The sequence below is a fragment of the Numenius arquata genome, chromosome 4, assembly GCF_964106895.1.
Source record: "Numenius arquata chromosome 4, bNumArq3.hap1.1, whole genome shotgun sequence".
In the NCBI taxonomy this organism is placed as follows: domain Eukaryota; kingdom Metazoa; phylum Chordata; class Aves; order Charadriiformes; family Scolopacidae; genus Numenius; species Numenius arquata.
In genome coordinates this window covers 3389685-3409939 of record NC_133579.1, presented here as the reverse complement: position 1 = coordinate 3409939, position 20255 = coordinate 3389685, and the positions used below count along the sequence as shown (strand labels likewise).

The window sequence follows — 20255 nt, the reverse complement described above, 5'->3', positions numbered from 1 at the left end:
ATCATTAAATTTTCATCTGCATATGAAAGCGTGGAAGGAGAGAGACAGAAAGAGATTGGGGAATATATTGTACACTGCAATATTCTAATTTTTTGTCTTTTTTAGCTTCAGGAATGGAGCTGTCTATCTGAAGAGGACTCTGCCCAAATATTTGTAGTCTCCAAGCTCATTCTGCTAAAGACTCTGGTGTTACAACTGCGTCCTTTTCAGAATGGCTGAGAAGGCTCCGCCAGGGATCAACAAAAAGTCTTCAAGGTCTACCCTTTCTCTGCCTCCAGAACCCGTGGAGATCATTAGGAGCAAAGCCTGCTCGCGGAGGGTTAAAATAAATGTCGGTGGGCTCAACCATGAAGTGCTGTGGAGGACTTTGGACAGACTTCCAAGGACACGATTAGGAAAGCTCAGAGACTGCAATACTCACGAATCTCTTCTAGAAGTATGTGATGACTATAATCTAAATGAAAACGAGTATTTTTTTGATCGACACCCAGGGGCTTTCACTTCCATTTTGAATTTCTACAGGACAGGGAAACTACATATGATGGAAGAAATGTGTGCTCTTTCTTTTGGCCAGGAGCTTGATTACTGGGGGATTGATGAGATATATTTAGAATCTTGCTGCCAGGCAAGATACCATCAAAAGAAAGAGCAGATGAATGAGGAGCTGAGGAGAGAGGCAGAGACATTGCGTGAGAGAGAAGGGGAAGAGTTCGATAATACCTGCTGCCCAGAGAAAAGGAAGAAGCTCTGGGACTTGCTGGAGAAACCAAACTCATCGGTGGCAGCAAAGGTAGGATAAACAGTATGCTTAGCGCAAAACCAGTAGAAAATGGTTTCATGACCCATGTATCTGGCACGCATGAATCAAAAACTTTCACTAAAATATTTACAGAAAAGAGGAATCTAAAATCTACAGATCAGAAGTAATTGCACCCAAATCTGTCCTAAAACCCTCTGAAATCAGCAGAAGGAATTCTGTTGACTTCAGTTGATTTTAGGCAACTGCTACACTCTACTTTTGTTGTATATAACCAGAAACACCTGTGTGATTGTTAACGGACTTCACGTTAAACTCTTCGATGAAAATACAGACAGAGAACCCTACTGACTTTTTTTATAGAAAAGCTTTTCATTATGAGAAACGTACATTTCAGTGTTGCTACTGTTACAGGCATTGCATAGGTGTAGTGTGAGTGTCTCATAAGGTGTGTGGTTATCAAAGAACAGTGTCAACAGCCACTGTCTGGTGTGGTTTTACATTGGGCGAGAATTGCAGTATGTTTTCTTTTATACTACATTTTCGTGATCAAGAATTAAGAGTGTTTTGTATAAAAGGATTAAATTATTAAAGCCTATATATAGACATATATATATTTGTATGTATGCATGTATATGTGTATAAACAAGTATATAATCTATATATATATACACACATTCATACATACATATATAAATATGTAAAATTTGTATATATTCAGGCAGAAATGAAGAAACATTCAGATGAAGTCTTGTTCCAGTACTGCTGTCTTCAAACAGGCAAGCTGGCGAGATCTCATTGATACAGTGGAAAAGCTTACCCTTGTTTGGGAGGCACAAACAGATGTTGGTACTGCTATTTAAAGAAAGAATTTTTCTTGCTTCTTGAGGAACATCGTTGTGCTATTTGTGATGTGACGTCCTATTTAATGTGAGGAAAATCGTGGAAGCTTGTCTCCAGTTTGAACCATTCAGAGCAAAAATGTTCGGTGATTAGATGTTCATGTTAAGCTTAACGGTGGCTTTATTCTCTTCTGTTATTGATTTGTTATTGGATGCAATGCTATTGGACTAAGGTAAGTATTACAATGTCATGGTGGAATGGACAAAAAACAGAACGCTGGCAAAGATTTTTCTTGCAATAGCAACTTCTTACTACTGAGGTGCAATACACATTGTTTTTTTATTTTAGTTTTTCATTGTGGGCTGCCTAACTGTTTAAGCAAGGACTTACTTTGGTAAAAAAATTATTTATTGTACCAGAATATAAGGTTCATAACGGGAATGAAAGCTTATACGAGAAAAAAGAAGGTATCCGGAATATTTTAGAAAATGATATGAATACATTTTCTGCTTCTGAGATACATATTCTGGGCCATATGTTCCTCTGCAGGAGAAGGAGCAGAGGGGAAGCAGATGGGCATCAGTTGTGCCAAAAAGGGTTCAGGGAGGCCGTGTCACACACCGCGATCCCCTGGTACAAGCTGGCATCCATCAGCCACCCCAGCACTTCTGTGACACAGCTGCCTCACAGCCTGCAGGAGTCAGGGACCAGCTTCTCAGTCCCGCACGGCTGGAAGCATCGCTGATGTGGTCTGCAAAAGACCTCTCCTCCTCCTGGAGCCACCCGGCTGGGACACACTTTTCTTTATTAAAATAGAAAAGATGGATATTGCCAATAGCCACGCAATAAGCACAATAAGCAATTGCAAAATTAAGCACGAGACGTGCTTAATTAGTGTTTTCCTAAGACTAGGTAGGAGTCAACACAGTAAGATGGACCAGATAAACAGGGCAGAACTGAAATACTGATTCTTAGGTTCTTTGCCTATGACTCTGATTAGCATTTGATCATTCTTTTGCTTGGCAGATAAATGCAGAAGGATAGGGTGGTTAAACTCGCATGAGTACTTGCCGATGACCAAACTGTTCTCATGGATTGCAGTGACCCATCTTGGATTTCCTTGGAAAAGAGTTAGGCCAACTATGAGCTTTTAAGAAAATCCCCCTTTGGCCACTCAGGCCAGATTTCTCCTCAGGTTTTGCAAATGAAAGTGGCCATTTCTTTCATTTCCCAAGATGTCTAGATATTTATTTTTTTTTACCTTTTTTATTTCCCTGGTTTGACTAAATGTTACAGTTCTATGCTTTCTTGCTACAGCGAGTTTCACATCTCACTTGTATGCATTTTGCAATGGTTTTCATTATTTCCATTGCCTTCTGTCTAAATTAATGCCAGTTGATATGATTTCTGTGATTCTAGCAGCTAGAAGTCACCACGTTACATGCACTCAGTTTCTCCTTCTAGCGACCCTCAGTCTGCAAATACATATATAAGAGCCAAAATTATAGTCAGCTACTATACTTTGAGACCCATGGCATCTCAAAGACGGCTGTAGAAACTTGGCTGAGTGGCATAAAGGAAAGCAAAATCTGCTGCAGCACGTTCAGACTTGGGGAACGTAAGCAAACAAGCAGAGTTCCATGTAAGACAAGATATGCCAGAATCAGTTGGATGCACTTCCAAACAGTCTGGAGCCACCCCAGACTGTGTAAGGCTTTATCTGAATGCTTGGATAACATCACTTTCAGATTTCTCATCTTTTGTTCTGTTATGCGCTAAGTCCTAAAACAAGAGTCAGAACCATCTTCTTTCCTCTGTAGGGGTAGAAAAGATGGTGGGATTTTGAGAGTGGAAAGCTGGGAAGCAAATGAGGAAATATACTGTAAAGCCTCGAATTCAAATATTTGCTCCATTTTGAATTTCCATAGAAAGAGATGAAATCCCGTCCTAGAGATGCCTGCTCAGTCCTTCAGATCCCGAGTGGCACCCGAGCAGTCGACAGGAACAGCTTGCTTTTTAATCCCTTTCACGTAAAAGATTAGGAATGTGGGATAAACACCCAGGTGTGGTTTCGGTATGTGGCTGTGTCTTGCCGCTTCTTGATTGTGCTGAGATCCCTTCTAGGTCTGATCCAAAGCTTAGTGAATTAAGGGGGAGTCCCGCTTTGGATTAGGCATCTCAGGACAAATCCTACTCCTTTTGAGGTCAATGACGGCGCGCCATTGACTTCACTCACAGCAAGGTGAGACGCAGCAAGGTGACAGTGTATCAACAGCAGGTATTTTACAGGTTCTGTGACAATAAATATGAGAGAGTGAGATGTACATGTGGCAAGAAATAAAAACTGTGGTTGGCTACTAAGAAAGGGATATTATAGATCAAGTACAGGCACACTTTCCTCGGTGAGGTTTTTTTAATTTTAGTAAATGCAGGCGTGCGCCTCATCTCAGTCACTGATGGGTATCTTCTGGGCACAGCAGTTCTTGCTTAGTCCTCACCTCAGCAAGGCTCTCTGTGAATTCAGTAGAGGTTTTAGTTGAGGAATACAGGATTTTCCTCCATTTTCACACGTTCTCATTCATAAGCTTTTTTAAGTAGGATTAGGATGAAGACTTCCAGAAATTCGGGCATTTCAGACATGCACAGAGGTCTGAAGCAGCATAAACCTTCTCCAGACTGGGGTCATGATACATCCATTTTTCTCATGAAAAGTCTTGTCTTTCACCTTGGAGTTTTTGGCTGGCAAGTAAAAAAAAAAAAAAGTCATAATGTGGTCTTGTAATTACAGTTTCTGGACCTATAACAGCTTCCTTAGAGCAGTGGCAGCTTTTACCAACAGTGGTATGGAGGTATACCATCAGGAGCATGAAGGTCCTCAACAGATACCAGAATAAGCGTCGATTTTGGTGGATGTGAATTGGCTGCAGCTGCGTATCACAGATGCTTATAGCTCAGCACCTTGCTGAACTGGGGCATTAAAGATGAACCAAGCTGAGCTGATGCTTTTTTAACTAATTCTATGTTATCGTGTTCTGTGCAGTGCACTTAAAATCAGAGGAGCCGTACTTTGGAATGACTGTGAATCAAACCAACCCATAAATATAATGTTTCTTTTAAGGTATTAATGCAGGAGCTCTTCCTTTCATTCTTCTTCATAGAATCCAAGAGCCTGGTTCTTTTCTCACACTTGTTTTATATTGATGAAACTAATTTGAACTAAATCCTAAATAAATAAGGAATGTTTCTACTGCAGATGATCTCCTATAAATACAGAGTGAATGAGGTCATAAATAAGTGGAATATCTATGAGAAATGAAGAGCCTAAAGATACTGACTCAATCACCTTTCATCTACAAGCATATTTTAAGTACCTTGCAGTAACGTTATCAATAAATATCACTCAGATTTTCCATTTGGTATTTTATATCACAGGTTGGTCCTTTGGATACAAATAGAGAGTAATTGCTTGGGATTGATTCTACAGGTCTTTCTTGTGCAAGTCATTCTTTCTCACATGAATATTTCCTTAAAGCTCAGTGTGACTATTAACTGATCAAGTACAAAAGGTAGGATAAATAAGTTGTCATTAAAAAAATTACTAGTCCATCATGCTCTGTCCTTGATTTTTTGCATAACCCCTGTTAATGTACATACACAGAAGGGTAAAATATTGGCCTTTGTGGCTCTGCGACATGAGTTTTCCCTTCTTTAAAGCAATGTGAAACCTGATGGGGCTGAAAGTCTTCACTGTTAATTCTGTTTGTCTCACTGCACGGCTCATTTATCCTTATTTTATTTAGTTGATTTCTTTTTTCTTGGGGTTTGTCTTCTGTAGGGTTTTTTTTTTCTGCTTTGCATTACTGACTGTAACATGAGTATCCTCCTTTGTGAAAAGCACACTAATTTATCAGCTAACTAGCGGATTGCGGATTATAGAAGGTATAATTATCCCAAGCCTGACTGGAAATTGTGAGGAGTTTGTGTACTGCATTCAGCAACTAATCCCCTAGGTGAAAAAATTCCTTTGGGAAAAAAAAAAAAACCACCAAAACAGCATGAAAGAGGAGATTCAAGCCTTTTTTTAGATATTTTTTTAGCTACCAGGTGCGTTACGGCTAAGCTTTCTACAATGATTTGCCAAGAGAGGACACATCCATTATATGTTAGGGATCTGATTCTTATTTTCTAGAAGTCTGTTTTATATATAATTCCCACTGATTCTCGTGCCTATTTACCCTTTGTACAGCAGCTTAAAAGTGGTCTTGGGGTAAGTGCAAATTAGCAGAGTCATTACGCATGACTTAGAACAGAGCTGAGTGTCATACAAGACATTTCAGTATTCCTTTGCAAGTCGTTACGGATTATCTGCTAGATTGTCACACAGTGCTCGTTCTGGGGTGAATCCTAGTTAAGGGTACACTACGGGTGCTTTTGGGGTTGAAGGTCACATCATATATGGTCTGAGGACTTTAGGAAAGCTTTCAGACGGTTGGTTGTATTGCAAAGAAGATCTATCGGACATAAGGAAAGTGTCTGTCAACAGCTGAATGTTTGCACTGAGGATATTAAAGCGTTCAAGTGAAAGAAATACTTTTTCTTGTGGTTACATCCTTTGTTATTTTATATGAACAAACCACTTTTCTTGCTTATGTCCTCTTCCCAGTTTAGGTTCACATCTTCTGTGTTATCCTGATTTTGTTAACGTTTTTGTTAACAAAAGCTTATATTCTCTGTGCTTTCCCATCTAACTGTAAGCAAGGATGAAGATGAACTGCCTCTTTTTAAAAGTCTGAGGGATGGCCTCTGTACTATTTTAATTCCCACAAATTTTTGTATTGTATATAATATACCTCAGAACATGATAACATTCACTGAAGATAAGTGGTGTTTTCTAGCTGATATGTGGGTTGGACTTCTGTTTGACCTCTGTTTTCAACTTGTTTGGGGGGAGAATCCTGTTATGAGCCTTCATCTGAATGTACTACCCAAAATAATGTAGTTTGCATTGTCACTCCCAATACTTTAAAGACAAGTGGCTGTTGAAACTAAGTTATGGTAAAGCACAGAGGGTAATAAATATGTGTCTTCATCTCACCATCGTTTCTGGCCAGGACACCTATTACCACTCTCCGCTTTTGAGGTGAAGTTATTTTTGGTGCCAAATGATAAAGTCAGTCAATGTGACTGTAAGACAAAGAGATTACATTTGATCCTAGTCATTCATATTTAATAATTAAAGTGTTTTAGTGTCTTGAAAGATAAGTGAATATATTGTTTTTTCAGTAGATATTATATCAAGGAACATGGTAGACTGTCGGTAGTTAATTGATTTTGTTTTAAGAGCCTGTGTTTGCGCACTGCTGAATTGGTCATTAAAAGATTATTTACCTTCTTTATATTTCTTATATGAATTATCATGTAACCCATGATTCAGCGCTTTTGGTCAGCCTAAGTATCACGAGAATAGAGTTACCATCTGATCTGTCTTGCCTCCAGAGGTGTTTAATACCTCGGTTACATACGGATTCTCTCCAACCCTGAGATCTTATCCGTGGTGTGCTGAAAGGCGTTGCTGTAAACTTATTAAAAGAACTTACCAAAAACTGCTGTTGGAGTAAAATAAGTAAAACGTCCTTTGAGCTGACCTGTTTATTATTGACACTTAATTCTCAGTAAATCAAATGCTTAAATTTTGGAAGCAATGCCAGGGGCAAAGGTGCAAAGTCATATTCAGAGAGTCTATCGCTGGCTTCAAGCGCTGGCTCCAGGGAATATCCCCGTTCACTGTAGAAACAGAGGGAAGGGATCTTTCCTTCCTGGAGCTGTGAGAAGGGGCTTCACTGACTCCGGTTTTCTGGATACACTAAGGAAAATTAAAGAGGATTCACGATGAGTTTTGTTAAAGGAAGAAAAAAGGCAAGAATAATTATTTTTAAAATCGGGTAAATCCATTCTCAGCATTTGGAAACGAGCTGTAACTGATAATGTTTTGCAAAACAAAGTTATAACGTAACGACTAGAATGTGCCTGCGCTTGTGACACCGTTCATGGAATCACACAGTAGCTCTTGCACAGAGAATCATGCTGGGATTTGGAATATAGAGGATAGAATATAGGAGATAGTGAATTACCAGCACCTACAATCTGCATGAGAACAGCAATCCTTTGCCGTAATGGGTGAGAGCATTATTCCACTTTACTCCAGCCCCATGTGTCCTTCTTAAGTTGGGAGAGCAATTTAACTCTACAGTGACTGCTTTTTTTACCTCTGCTCATGTCCTTATTTTTTTATAGCTGTTGCCATAAATTGAGTCTAGACTGGCATCAATTGCGTATACCTTTTAAAATATGTACTGCGGTATTTCTGGTTGGGATGGTAATGTTTTGTGCATTACGGCATGGCCCTCAGTAACGTCAGCGGCATCTCGCGAGCTGGATTTTCAGCTGTGACATGTCACTTGAGCTGTGTCATGCCGGAGTGGACAGAGCAGGGTCTTGTGCCTTTTCCCCTTCACCCGGAGACAGATCGTGTGTCCTAAAAACATTGCATTTCCGTTCCATGTTTTCATGAGCAGCTGCCAGTGCATTGTCTGCTCTCATGCAAGATACTCGGAAACCATCAGATGTCAGGGAGCTGCACTAATAAATTAAATACTGTGAAGATGATGTTATTTGAAGGATTATCCAGACCAAATCTGTTGGAAGCAAAGGGCTGCACTTACTGTCTGGATGAACAGGCTCCGTCTCGCTTTTGTAAAGCTGAGAGCAAAACAAATCCATACGATAACCTGCAAACTGGCCTTTCTGTTTGAGTCTCTGATTTTGCTGCAAGTTGTATCACAGCAAAAAAATGAGTCCCAAGGGACCAGGAAGCCAAAGAAATTTCTACATGTTACTTATTTCAGAAAAAAAACCAAACTACCCCATGGTGTTTATCATGACATATGGCAGACTCATGAGTTTTCTATTTGATGAAGATAATGTGAATATTTGACGCGTAGCACTGAATCCCAGGTCCTTTGAGGGAATGTTGAAAACAAGCATGTGGCACTGACACAGCTGTTTCAAAGTCACTTAGGGATCAAAAAAGTAGCCCAGTAGAGTCTTTTTAATGTAGCCTGCTCTGTCCATGCCTCGGTAACTCTCTCTTTGGCGAGGAATGTAATAAGGCCAGGTTTTTCACGTGGGATAAATAAGTGTATTTACATTGAAGTGTATTTGATTTGCACTGGTTGGGACCTGGACAACAGCCCTGCCTTTGAAGTTGTTTGGTTAAGTGTACAGTATCCATTCCATGTGAATGTAATGGCATTATGAGTGAATGAATACCCGTACTCCACAGACCATACCTGAGACAGGTCTTCTAGTGGTTTTGAGCAACGATGGAACAGGGCAAGTTGTCTTCGAAAAGCACACTTAGACACTGTAACCATTAAGCCTACCTATTAACAAACTAGCCTTTATTTCCAAAAAGTGTATTTGGTGGTGTTGGAGCTTTTGGACATGGATATTCGATGTGTAAGTATATATAATATTGACAGAGGAGCCTTTTTTTTTTTTTTTAACTCATAATGTTGCACAGTGAGAAAATGTGAGAGATGGTGGAGGCAATCAGAGTAGTGGTTTTCTCTCGGTACTTAAGAACCTAAAAAATGACTGAATCATATTTGCTGAATTTTCAAGTCATCTTGTGGCTGCTTGTTATAAATATTCATACAGGGTTTCTTCTAAAATGTAGGGAAAGGCAGGAGTTAGAACACAGGACACAAACCTGAAGCCTGAGGAAGTTTTTATCTGGGTGACAAGGTGAACTCCTGAGGTTGAGTGAGACTTACCCAAACTCTGAGGCTCAGGTTCGTTCCTCACCAAGAATCTTTTATGCCTGCTGCTTGTGGGAAATTGTATTGTGTTCCCCTAAGCTCCTGCCTAAAAACTGGCACTTCACTGAACTGATAAAAAAAACTTCTAGGATTATCTAAGCTTTTCTGTTCCAGCCTCTAAAAGGCAAGTTAGATAAAAGTCCAACAGGAGCCAAGTTCTTAACAAAACAGCTGTTAAAGGGAGATCTTTCTTCTCCAAGGCAGTAATGAGTATCAGTGCAGAACTCCAGAGGACATTTGTTACCCGGAGTTCAGTGTCTTCACTCGTCTTTCGTTGGGTGCCTCCTGATGCCACTGCAAGGGTTAGACATTACTTTAAATATCTCAGGTGCGGCACAGGCCAGAGCTAGCCCAAGGACAGCCAGGTGGGTGACAGTTTTGGGTGTCTCTGGCCACTTGCACAATGTCCCATCGGAAGGGGTGGCTGCTGGTGTGCTTTGGGACATTGCAGCTTGCCTTCATTTAATGTACTATTAGAGAAGGTATTTTTGGTGAACTCCTGAGATGGTTCCATTTTTCGTACTTCTTCTGTCCGTCAGGTTTCTGTGACAGACAATGATGGCATCAAGTTTTGTTCACAAACTCACATTCACGCAGTTTCTTTCCCAAGCATGGTGATCTCCTCGGGTGGTCTGTCTGTTCTGCTTTACTGAAGTGTCTACCATTGTGTTTGGCTTTGGGGGATGTTTTTCTGGAGAAAAGTGGATATTGCTAAATTAAAGTAATTAAGATAGTTCTTTTGCAGACTTGATTCAAGAGATCATCCAAAAGTGTTACTGGCTTGTTCTGAGAAGAACTGGGAGCTCATTTCCATTCTTAGCATTTTCACAAAGCCTTTGTATTTTCATATATTGTCTTTTAAAATTTTTGATAGAAATTATTTTGTGGAGTTAAATGCCTTTTGAAAAAACTGTTCCAAAAGTACCTTGGTCTGTGGTCTGTGTATGGATGCACACAAATACATTGTGTGAGATTATAGCACTGAAAAACTTGGCCAGTGCCCCTGAATTCTGTTGAAACACTGACGTTGACTTCAATGCGCTTTAGACCATTCCTACCAGGATTTAGAACAAAAAGGCAAAAAACCATCTAATATGAAAAGAGTACATAGGTATGAGGCCAGTCGTCTTTGACTGAACTCTACAGCCTTTTTTAGAGTTGAAGCAGGAGGGATAAAGGACAGACATAATTTAGAGCTGAGGCTGTAAGTTTGGGATGTGTCTTTTGCATCTGTTTTCCCCTGTGTCCTGGCAGAACACGTTAACAACCCTTCACACTGAGCACAGGTGGCTTCTCATGCATTTCCTTTGGCCCATGACCAACATTTGGTCAGCATCTTTATTTCGTCTTATTATTCAAGATTTCCTACATCATTTTGCAGTCTGTTACCTGACTGCAGGTCTGTGTAGTGCAATTTGCTGTGTTTGGTGGTGTTTAGCTGAGGTCAGGAGGGTGGCATCAGGTCCACAAGAGAACTGCTTCCTCAGGAGATAAGCCATGAGGTTGGAGGTCCTGTGGATCACCTTGATGAGCAACCTGTATATTGGGAAGAAAAATAATGCTTCTACAGACAGGACTAGTAATCTAGGTTAGTGTTCTCTTTAATAAATGATACGTGAAGGCTTGAAGCTTAAGACACAAGTACTGTGTGATTTCATGCTAGAGCGAAGTTCATTATAAAAGACATTATAATCTGAGAAAAGTCCCAGTTATTTTTGGCAAGAAATAGAGTAAGAAATCCCTACATTTCTGCTGTTTGTTCTGTCAAAGGTCAATAAATGATGTGGGAAACAAAGCTGAACAGAGCTGACCAATTATTTTAGAGGGTATACAGGTTAAGTCCTATGAACTGAAGGCTGAGTAATAGTTTCTCTGGGTCTTTAAAAAAAATGGATTTTTCAAAATATTAGAACAAAGGGGGAAAAAAAACCTTTTAAAGTTGATTTATACGGCCACTTATAAATATTGTATTTTTTAAGTATTTTTGCTAGCCAACTTTGACCCTCAGTTCACTCCGGTGACCCTCAGGTCACTCCTTATTCATGCTTCAGTGAACCTCATAGCAGTTTATTGCAATCTGAATTTTACGTTGATATATCCTGCTGCCCGATGGTGAGATTGGTGTGCAAGGATTTCCTTCTAAACTACATATGGAAAATTAACCCAAAATGCTGTAGCTGCTGCAATAACAGCGAAATGGTGAATAATTCCTCTTTTCAGTACTTTCTTCAGTCTGTTGAATTCAGGAAGAATCAATGCAGTTTGTTACATACTTGTAGGTGTAATTTTGGATGAAATAAGTATGTCAAAGAGAGAGTATTTTATCTAGAGTAGCTAACAGAGATGAGAGATCTTGGACTGAAAGATAATCTGCTTGATGAGTGTATTATAGAGAGAACAGAGCTCTTCAGGAAGCATTCTTAGTACTTGTTAGCACCAGCGGGGATGGAATGGCGGGACAAGTTTTATTACAATATTGGGTGACTGATGTTAGTAATGCTTGTGTGGAGCATAAGCTCCTCTGAAAAACTTCTCTTTTATTTTCTGAAAGCAAAGGAATTCCCTTTGAAGAGAGCTGGTGTGACTGACTCGCAGGTGTCCTTATCTCTCAGGCTGATTTCTGCCAGTATTTCAAGATAATTTTTTTAGTTTGGGGGGGTGGTATGAAATTGAAAGCATAAGCCTAATCTTGGAAATATCCACTATTGCGCTGAATCCCTGATAACGTGTCTGATATGTGTCAGCAACACCGTGTTCACATTAATGTAACTTCAGCAGCATTTATAACTCCAGCATCATCTGTTTCCTCCCTAACTTGATTTATAACCCAAACCCAGCCTGGGTTGCTGAGGGGGAGGCTGTGTGTGACGGAGAAGTGGTTCACAGATTGCTAGCAGGGTTTTACCGCTGCCAGTCTTTGATGGAGGCATCGTCCCTGCCCCAGGGCTTCCCGGGGGAGGCAGGGTGCAGCTGCAAAGGGCAGGCTGTGCAGGCACAGATGTCTTCTGCTTGGGAAGTCAAGCTGAAAGCCGGCGTGCAAGCTGCCCGAGAGCCCGCGTCGGGCACTGCAGGCAGGAGGCACAACTGCAGATCTGCTCGATGCTTCTTCCACCCTCCCTTTTCACGAGGGAAGACGGGAAGAAAATGTTCAAAAGCTCTGAACCTTTCCCCGTATTCCAGTTATGCGAAAAGGAGCGTTATCCCTGGGGAACCGCGCTGAACTCAGGAGTGGTCTTTCCAGGAGGAGCAATCCCCACGGCAGATCGGTTTGCCTGCGACCGTGCACTTGGTAGCCACTCCTCAGTCTGCATGGCGGTGGGTGGAAGAAGCAGTTCTCTCCCACCCTTCCTCACCTGCTCTCGCGGAGATAAATAGCACTTATGGGCACAGAAGCGTCACTGAACCTGCACAGAGGTACACGAGGAAAACTCAAAAGAAGAATGGAGGTTTTTAACTGGATTTCCCCTTTTCATTCCCTGTGTCTGTATAAATACAGTTTTCTTTTCCCTATTATACATGCATGAAGGAGTCAATTAGAAAGGAGTCAAGCAAAAACCGACAGTGCTCTCTTCCTGTTTTCTTAAGGTCTATGTAGAAGAATCTCACAATATTTTTACTATTTTTGCTAAAATGTTTATTTTTTAATGTTACATAACTGTTAGAATCATAGAATTGCCTGGGTTGGAAGGGACCTTTCAGATCATTGAGTCCAACCATCAACCTAACACTGGCAAAAACCATCACTAAACCATACCTCTAAGCACTATGTCTGCCCGTCTTTTTTTAAAACTTCTCTAAAATGAAACCTCCTCTCCCAGAGGGATGTTCATCTGAGTCTCCTGAGGTGTTAATAGCAGAAAGGCAAACACCCATTGACTCCGCTCTGCGCTGCCATAACTTTGATCTAGTGTGTAAGAAAAATAGAAGATACGTTTTTCAGTGGATGAAAAACCCTGATAAATTTATACAATGATGTCAAACATATTGGCATTCATTGTTTGGTGAGTTGCCACAGATAAGGTAGATTTCCCAGGCTTAAGAGTGCTATTTTGAAACACAGTTGCTGTTAAAGGAGATTTACAGTACTCTAAAAAACATGGGAGTGAGATAATAGATCAAAATGAAGACATAAAACACAGAGCCAGGTTGTGTCAGAATAGCAAAAAAGCAGTCTTTTCTGCCCCTTCCACCCAAAAATCTGTAGTTGCACTTGTGCCAGTGAGTGCCGTTTCTTTTGCACAATAGTATGAATCTCTGGTATAGTCCTTTTTCCAACATCATTCTATTGATGTTGGAATAACATGCAATTTAGATAACTGTGTTTGCATCCTGTGTAAAGTAACCTAATATTTGAGCTGAAGTTATTTCATATGGTAAGGGTTCAAGAAAAATGGAATAGGCAGTCTAAGTCACCAGATACCCTGATCTAAGGCTAGAATAGATCAGCAGAAAAGAAGACCAAGGACAAAGTAGGGAGTAAGAGAAAAGTAGTCACCAAATATCTAAATGTAGCATCGTAGAATCATAGAATGGTTGGAGTTGGAAGGGACCTTAAAGATCATCCAGTTCCAACCCCCTGCCCTGGGCAGGGACACCTCCCACCAGACCAGGTTGCTCCAAGCCCCATCCAGCCTGGCCTTGAACCCCTCCAGGGATGGGGCAGCCACAGCTTCTCTGGGCAACCTGTTCCAGTGCCTAATGTCTTAATTCCTAGCACAGACCTTCAGCGTAGTGACAGCCATCTACTGAAAGAGGAGGTCTGACGACTTGTGAGTGAGATTATTCCTTCTGTGAAAGCAAAGCAGTGTTTTCTCCAACTGTGTAGGACAGAATTTTAAACTAAGCAGGGGACAGCTGTTCCCTCATGTTTACTGGCAGCTCGTGCGTATGTGTTAGGCATATGCACATAAAAGTTAGCCTGTAAAGTGAGGTGCTTCGCAGCTGTGCTAGGTCACATCAGCGTGTCACCACAGCAGCCCAAAAATCAAGGTACCCCAGAGAAGGGTATATGTGTTTCTGCTTGAGAAAAATTTAATATGATATTGCCAGTCTTTTTGTTGCGTAAATCACTCCTAGTAAAGATAGAGTGTCACAAGACCACCTCTGGGGTGAAAACACAGCTATTAAAGAAAGCACAAGCATTTTATAGTATTTGGGGAGTCCATTTTACAGTATTTGGGGAGTAAAGTTAATGAGCCTTGCTTAAAATTAAATACAGACAAGTAGATGTATGTTCTCATCTGTCCCTAATGTAATTGTTTCAATACTGAGTGCACTGCAATATTGAGTGATTTGAGATTTACAGTCATTTGACGGAGCAGAGGAGCCCTGTTGTACCAACACGGACCTGAGGTGCACTGCAGCTACTTTAAGGTCACGCAGAAAGTCCGTGACAAAGCAGGAAGCCGGATCCAAATTTTTCATGTCCCACACAGCCCCCTGCATCTGCACCAGCGTTTCATTCTGTGGAAGAAATATGTCTTAGATATTCTAGATCTAAGGCAGGCAGAGTTTATCCTCCCTTATGGTTACTAATTAAATAATGTTCTCATTTAATAATGCTCGCAGAAATTTTCAAGCTTACAAGCCTAAGGGACTGAGATGTCTTGTTTCTATTCCTTTTAATGGGAAATAAGCTGTTTTAGCCAACATATTGTGGGTGTATCTGTGTAATGGTGTACATGTCAGTTGATCCTACAGTCTTTTGACATGTTTAGTTCAGTGCTATTCTTTAAAAGAAAATGTATAGATTATACTATACTTAAGGAATTTAACTGTTACTTATCATAGTAACCATTTGCCTTTGATCAGATTTCTACAGTGTAGCTTGAAAAGTGAATTAATATTTAATTTAAAGTCAATAAAATAGGCTTTGTGGGTGGGAAAACAAAAAGAAATGCTAAGAGCAGAGATAAAAGAGTAAGAAAGTCCTCAGATGCATCCAAATTTTGCTTTAGATACTCATCCATAGTCATTGATTGTTCATTCTACCCTGATCCTTTGGCTTGAAAATTCATGTTGTTCGGTAAGCAGATGTGAAGCATCTCCTCTGAGATGCTGCAACCTGCCCATTTTTCAAGTATACTTTGGACAAGTTAAATTTATAATTGGTGCAGTCAGCTTCCTCCAGATTCTCAAATGGGTTGCAGGACAAAAATTCCTAAGCTAATTCCAACTGGTCTGCTGTGGGACTGGCAGCTAGATTGTTGCATCACCCTTTGGTGCTACCCTCATATTAATTCAGCTTGGTCAGAGGCAAGGCTAATTAATTTGGATGCAGGGATGCGTGCTGACAGCCTCAGTGCTGCTGTGTGTTGTGGGTGGACCAGCATGATTGACTAGAGCACATTACTCAAAGAATGGTTGGGGTTGGAAGGGACCTCTGGAGATCATCCAGTCCAACCCCCTGCCAGAGCAGGGTCACCCACAGCAGGTCCCACAGGAACGTGTCCAGGTGGGTTTGGAATGCCTCCAGAGAAGGAGACTTCACCACCTCTCTGGGCAGCCTGTTCCAGGGCTCTGCCACCCTCACAGGAAAGAAGTCCCTCCTCATGTTTAGATGGAACTTCCTGTGTTCCAGTTTGTGCCCATTCCCTCTTGTCCTGTCCCTGGGCACCACTGAAAAAAGACCGGCCCCATCCTCCTGACACCCACCCTTTAAGTATTTAGGGGCATTGATCAGATCCCCCCTCAGCCTTCTCTTCTCCAGACTAAAAGGACCCAAGTCCCTCAGCCTTTCTTAGATAATATGTATAAATCTTTCAGGAGTGGAGTTAACTTTCCTTAGTTTTATCTTCACCTTGTTCCAATTTCTTACTCCTGTGTTGCTCACAAAAAGGCTGGGCTGGGCACGCTGAAAAACAGAATTGATGCAGTAGGAAAGCTTGGATAAAGTCTTCACTTAGCATTGCATTTAGGCATTTCTCTGTATCACAAGCAAGTGAACTGAAGACATTATAGAAATTTTTTTCAAGCAAAAAGTAGGGAAAATACGGCAGGTGAAGAAGCACGCAAAATCAGGGTGATCATCCACTAGAAAGAAAGTAACTCTCCTTAATTAAAAATAGGATAAAGATCAACCAAAAAACAGTGCTGGCAAAGTCCTAATAAAGCCAGATATGTAAAACCAGAAAGACACATATTTATTAAGGTGCGATGTAAATTACACAACTCTATAAAAAATAAGGCAAATGGAGTGAAATGCCTAGTTTTATGTGAGGATATTAGCCAAATAAGTGTTTCAGTACCTTAATGGAAAAGAAATCATCAAGCTGTAATGTCAAGCTACAAAGTATATATGAATGGCAGAGAAATTCCTGCCATTGGGGGGAGGATCCTATACATTAGGAGTGAAGAGTTCATGCTATCAGGAGGAACCCAGAATCCCAGATATAAACAGAAGGAATGAAATGCTGCAGCTGTACAGCCCGCTGCTGCGTCTGGGTGAGGATGGGGATTGTGAAAAGCTGAAGGAGACCAAAGAAGCTGCAAGGGCAAAAAACGCATGATAAGGTGTGATATAAAAACCAGATGTTTAGATCCCATAAACGTACGTTTCAAAATATAACCGTAGAAAAACTATTGAAAATGAGCATATTGTTTGGAAATTGGTCCTCATTTAAAAATCAAAAATAAAAAGGACCCACTATGGAAATACTTCAAACTAAAAGATTCATCAAAGCTGAGGAAATTTGCTGGAATCAACTTTAAAGGAGCAAAAAAAAAAAGGGAGAAAAAACCCCGACCCAAACTGGTGTAATTATGTTAGCACTTTCCAAAAAAAATTAATCCTACAGGGTGGTATGGTAAAACAGCTACTAAAAGAGGTTTTTTTGCAAATAAATAAGCCTTCAGAAAGCAGAACTCATGTCCAGACAAGCAAAACAGAGAGGACAGAGCCCTCAAATGCTGATCTGGAAGTCCCCAGCCACAGGTTGCTGAGATTGGGAGTACGTACCGAGGAAAATCTCCCTCTGAGCTCTTCCCTTTTATACTTTTATACAGATTTGTGATAAATAGGCAGGTGAGCTGTTGCTCTGCCTTGGTATGGGCATTTTTGTGTCTATTATAGAATCATAGGATAGTTCAGCTTGGAAGGGACCTTAAAGACCATCGAGTTCCAACCCCCCTGCCATGGGCAGGGACACCTCCCACTAGACCAGATTGCTCAAAGCCTGTTCTTAGGGGAAATCTCATCCTCCTTTTCCACATCCCACTGCTGCAGTGTGCCAGGAGTTTTCTGAGCGAGAGGACATCACTGAGCGTGTTTTGGATATTTCAAGGTCGAGTGGTCCCCGAGCTGAGTTTTGTGTTTGTTTGCTTGTTTCTGGTTAATGGTGCTATTTCGGTTGCTTGAGTTTATTTAGTCAATCTGTGTCCTTGTGCTGTTCCTACCCAAACAGTTGATCAAACAAAGTGCAACTCTGCAACCTGGAGGGGAAGCTGTTACCCTGGGCAGCTCGAAGGTGAAGTTAATTAGCAGAAATGTAGTTCTAAAAAGACACCCAAGGGAAATGTCAAGAAAAATGCACCGCGTCCCTCTCTCACCCCCAAATCACAGCGGTTCCCCTATTAGGAGGCCAGTGACAAAGCACAGCTGGGGCCCCTTTCCAGCAATGCAGAAGACAGTGCCGTGCTGCTCCCCGACAGCTGGTTAGCATCGCTGCTGCGTCGTTGGATCTACACAAGATACCCTTGTTTTTCTTTGGGGAAGCCAGGTTTTGATCTTTGGAGCCTGTTGTGTTTTGAGGAGGAGGGGGTTTTTTTGTGGCTTGGAAACATTTAGCTACTAGGCTTTCCCAGGGTCATAAAATATGTGCATTGAGAAATAAAGGAGAATGTGTTTCTTTTTTTCTTTTGAATGCTGGTGTGAATCATTGACAAATAGCAAAGAAATGGGCCCTCGTTTATCATAACGCTCCTTGTGGAAAGCAAATACCAAGCAGGCGTGTGTTCGGGAGAGTCTTATGTCTGGTCTGCTTTCAGGCATGGCTGACGTGGAAGCCTTCCTTGTCATACTCCGTGGCAGCGCCCGTTCTGCCCTATGGATGCTGATTTCATTAGGGGTTAGCTGGAAAACAAGATTCATTTGGAAGGCAATTACCCCTTCGCTTCCATCCCTGCAGTTTCTCAGACAGAGGGATAAAAGTTGTCAGCCGTAGAGAACAAGTTCAAGACTGGAAAGAATATTACAGTCCAGTGATTTCCCCCCTTGCTCCCTGTAACAGGAGGCACACCCCACATTTTTCAAAATTATTTCATCGATAAAATTTGCAATTTCTATACTGGATTTAGAATAGAATAAATCCTGTAAGTAGAAATACGGCAAGGCTTGAAATACCATAAGTGGAGCTCGTATTTTTTGTATGTGGAGTCTTGCATTTCAAATTTTCTTTCTTGACGCTGATTTCATAAAAATTCCATTCCAGGAATCTAGAGATTCTCAAATATGGCAGTTGTTAGAGGATGTCATTACATACTCAGCTTGTGCAGCAAAAGCTGTTTGTGACTAGGAAATCTGCTAAAGAAAAATAATCTCTCAATTGTTTGTCTTTTATAATCAAATGTCTAAAATTTTAGTCCCTATGCAGAGATTTTAGAAGGGTTAGTAAGGGAATATTTATTACCCAGTAGACTTAAGTATTTTAGTGCAGTGAAATGAAACAGAAGTCAAGGTATCAATCTAAAACATAAAAGAGCAGGGTTTTTTTCTGTATCTCATGGCATTTAAGAAATGTCACTTGACACAATATGTGGTGGTTTGGTTTCTCTAACAATAGCAAATAAGGTGATCTGCGTAAGGGAAAATGATATGGTGTCTGGCTCTTTAGTCTAACAACTTGGGCAAATAAAAGGGGACTCAAAAGAACATTTCAAGTGTCAGCGGGTCATGTGATTGGGAGTAATCCCATTCACCGATATTTTATAATCTCACAATGCCTAGAGACATTGTGTAAAGCCAGAAAAACCCTCAATGACATCTTATATATAATTTCAGGAGACAAAAGAGCTATAGAAGGTGTGAGAGGTTTCCTACAGCGAGCAGCAGCAGAACGATGGTGCGGTCTCAGTTCTGCAGCATTGCTGCTGGGGGGGGTCACCCCACCAACAGCCTGGGTCCCACCTCACCGCTGGCCCCCAGAGCCCCAGCCCAGGAGAGAAGCCACAGCCCTGACCTGACACAAGCCCTGTGTTCCCATCAGGTCCAGCTCTCGAACCATCAGTTCTGTCTTTTTATATATATGTATGTATATGGTGAGGCTGCGTCTGGAGCACTGTGTCCAGTTCTCGGCTCCCCAGTTCAAGAAGGACAGGAAACAGCTGGAGAGGGTACAGCAAAGAGCTACCAAGATGATGAGGGGACTGGAACATCTCTCTGATGAGGAAAGGCTGAGGAACTTGGGTCTTTTTAGTCTGGAGAAGAGAAGGCTGAGGGGGGATCTGATCAATGTCCCTAAATACTGAAAGGGTGGGTGTCAGGAGGATGGGGCCGGTCTTTTTTCAGTGGTGCCCAGGGACAGGACAAGAGTTAACGGGCACAAACTGGAACAGAGGAAGTTCCATCTAAACATGAGGAGGGACTTCTTTCCTGTGAGGGTGGCAGAGCCCTGGAAGAGGCTGCCCAGAGAGGTGGTGGAGTCTCCTTCTCTGGAGACATTCAAACCCACCTGGACATGTTCCTGTGGGACCTGCTGTGGGTGACCCTGCTCTGGCAGGGGGTTGGACTGGATGATCTCCAGAGGTCCCTTCCAACCCCATATCATTCTGTGATTCTG

The 20255-nt window shown here is 41.4% G+C and overlaps 1 protein-coding gene across 1 annotated transcript in view; it reads left to right on the top strand.

The window, feature by feature from the left end:
* The first annotated feature begins 211 nt into the window (after positions 1-211).
* KCNB2 (potassium voltage-gated channel subfamily B member 2) overlaps positions 212-20255 on the top strand; it is a 189346-nt gene continuing 169302 nt past the window's right edge. Inside the window, exon 1 of the mRNA XM_074146420.1 lies at positions 212-790. Coding sequence (XP_074002521.1) covers positions 212-790 — 579 coding nt within the window. The remainder of the gene's footprint in view (positions 791-20255) is intronic.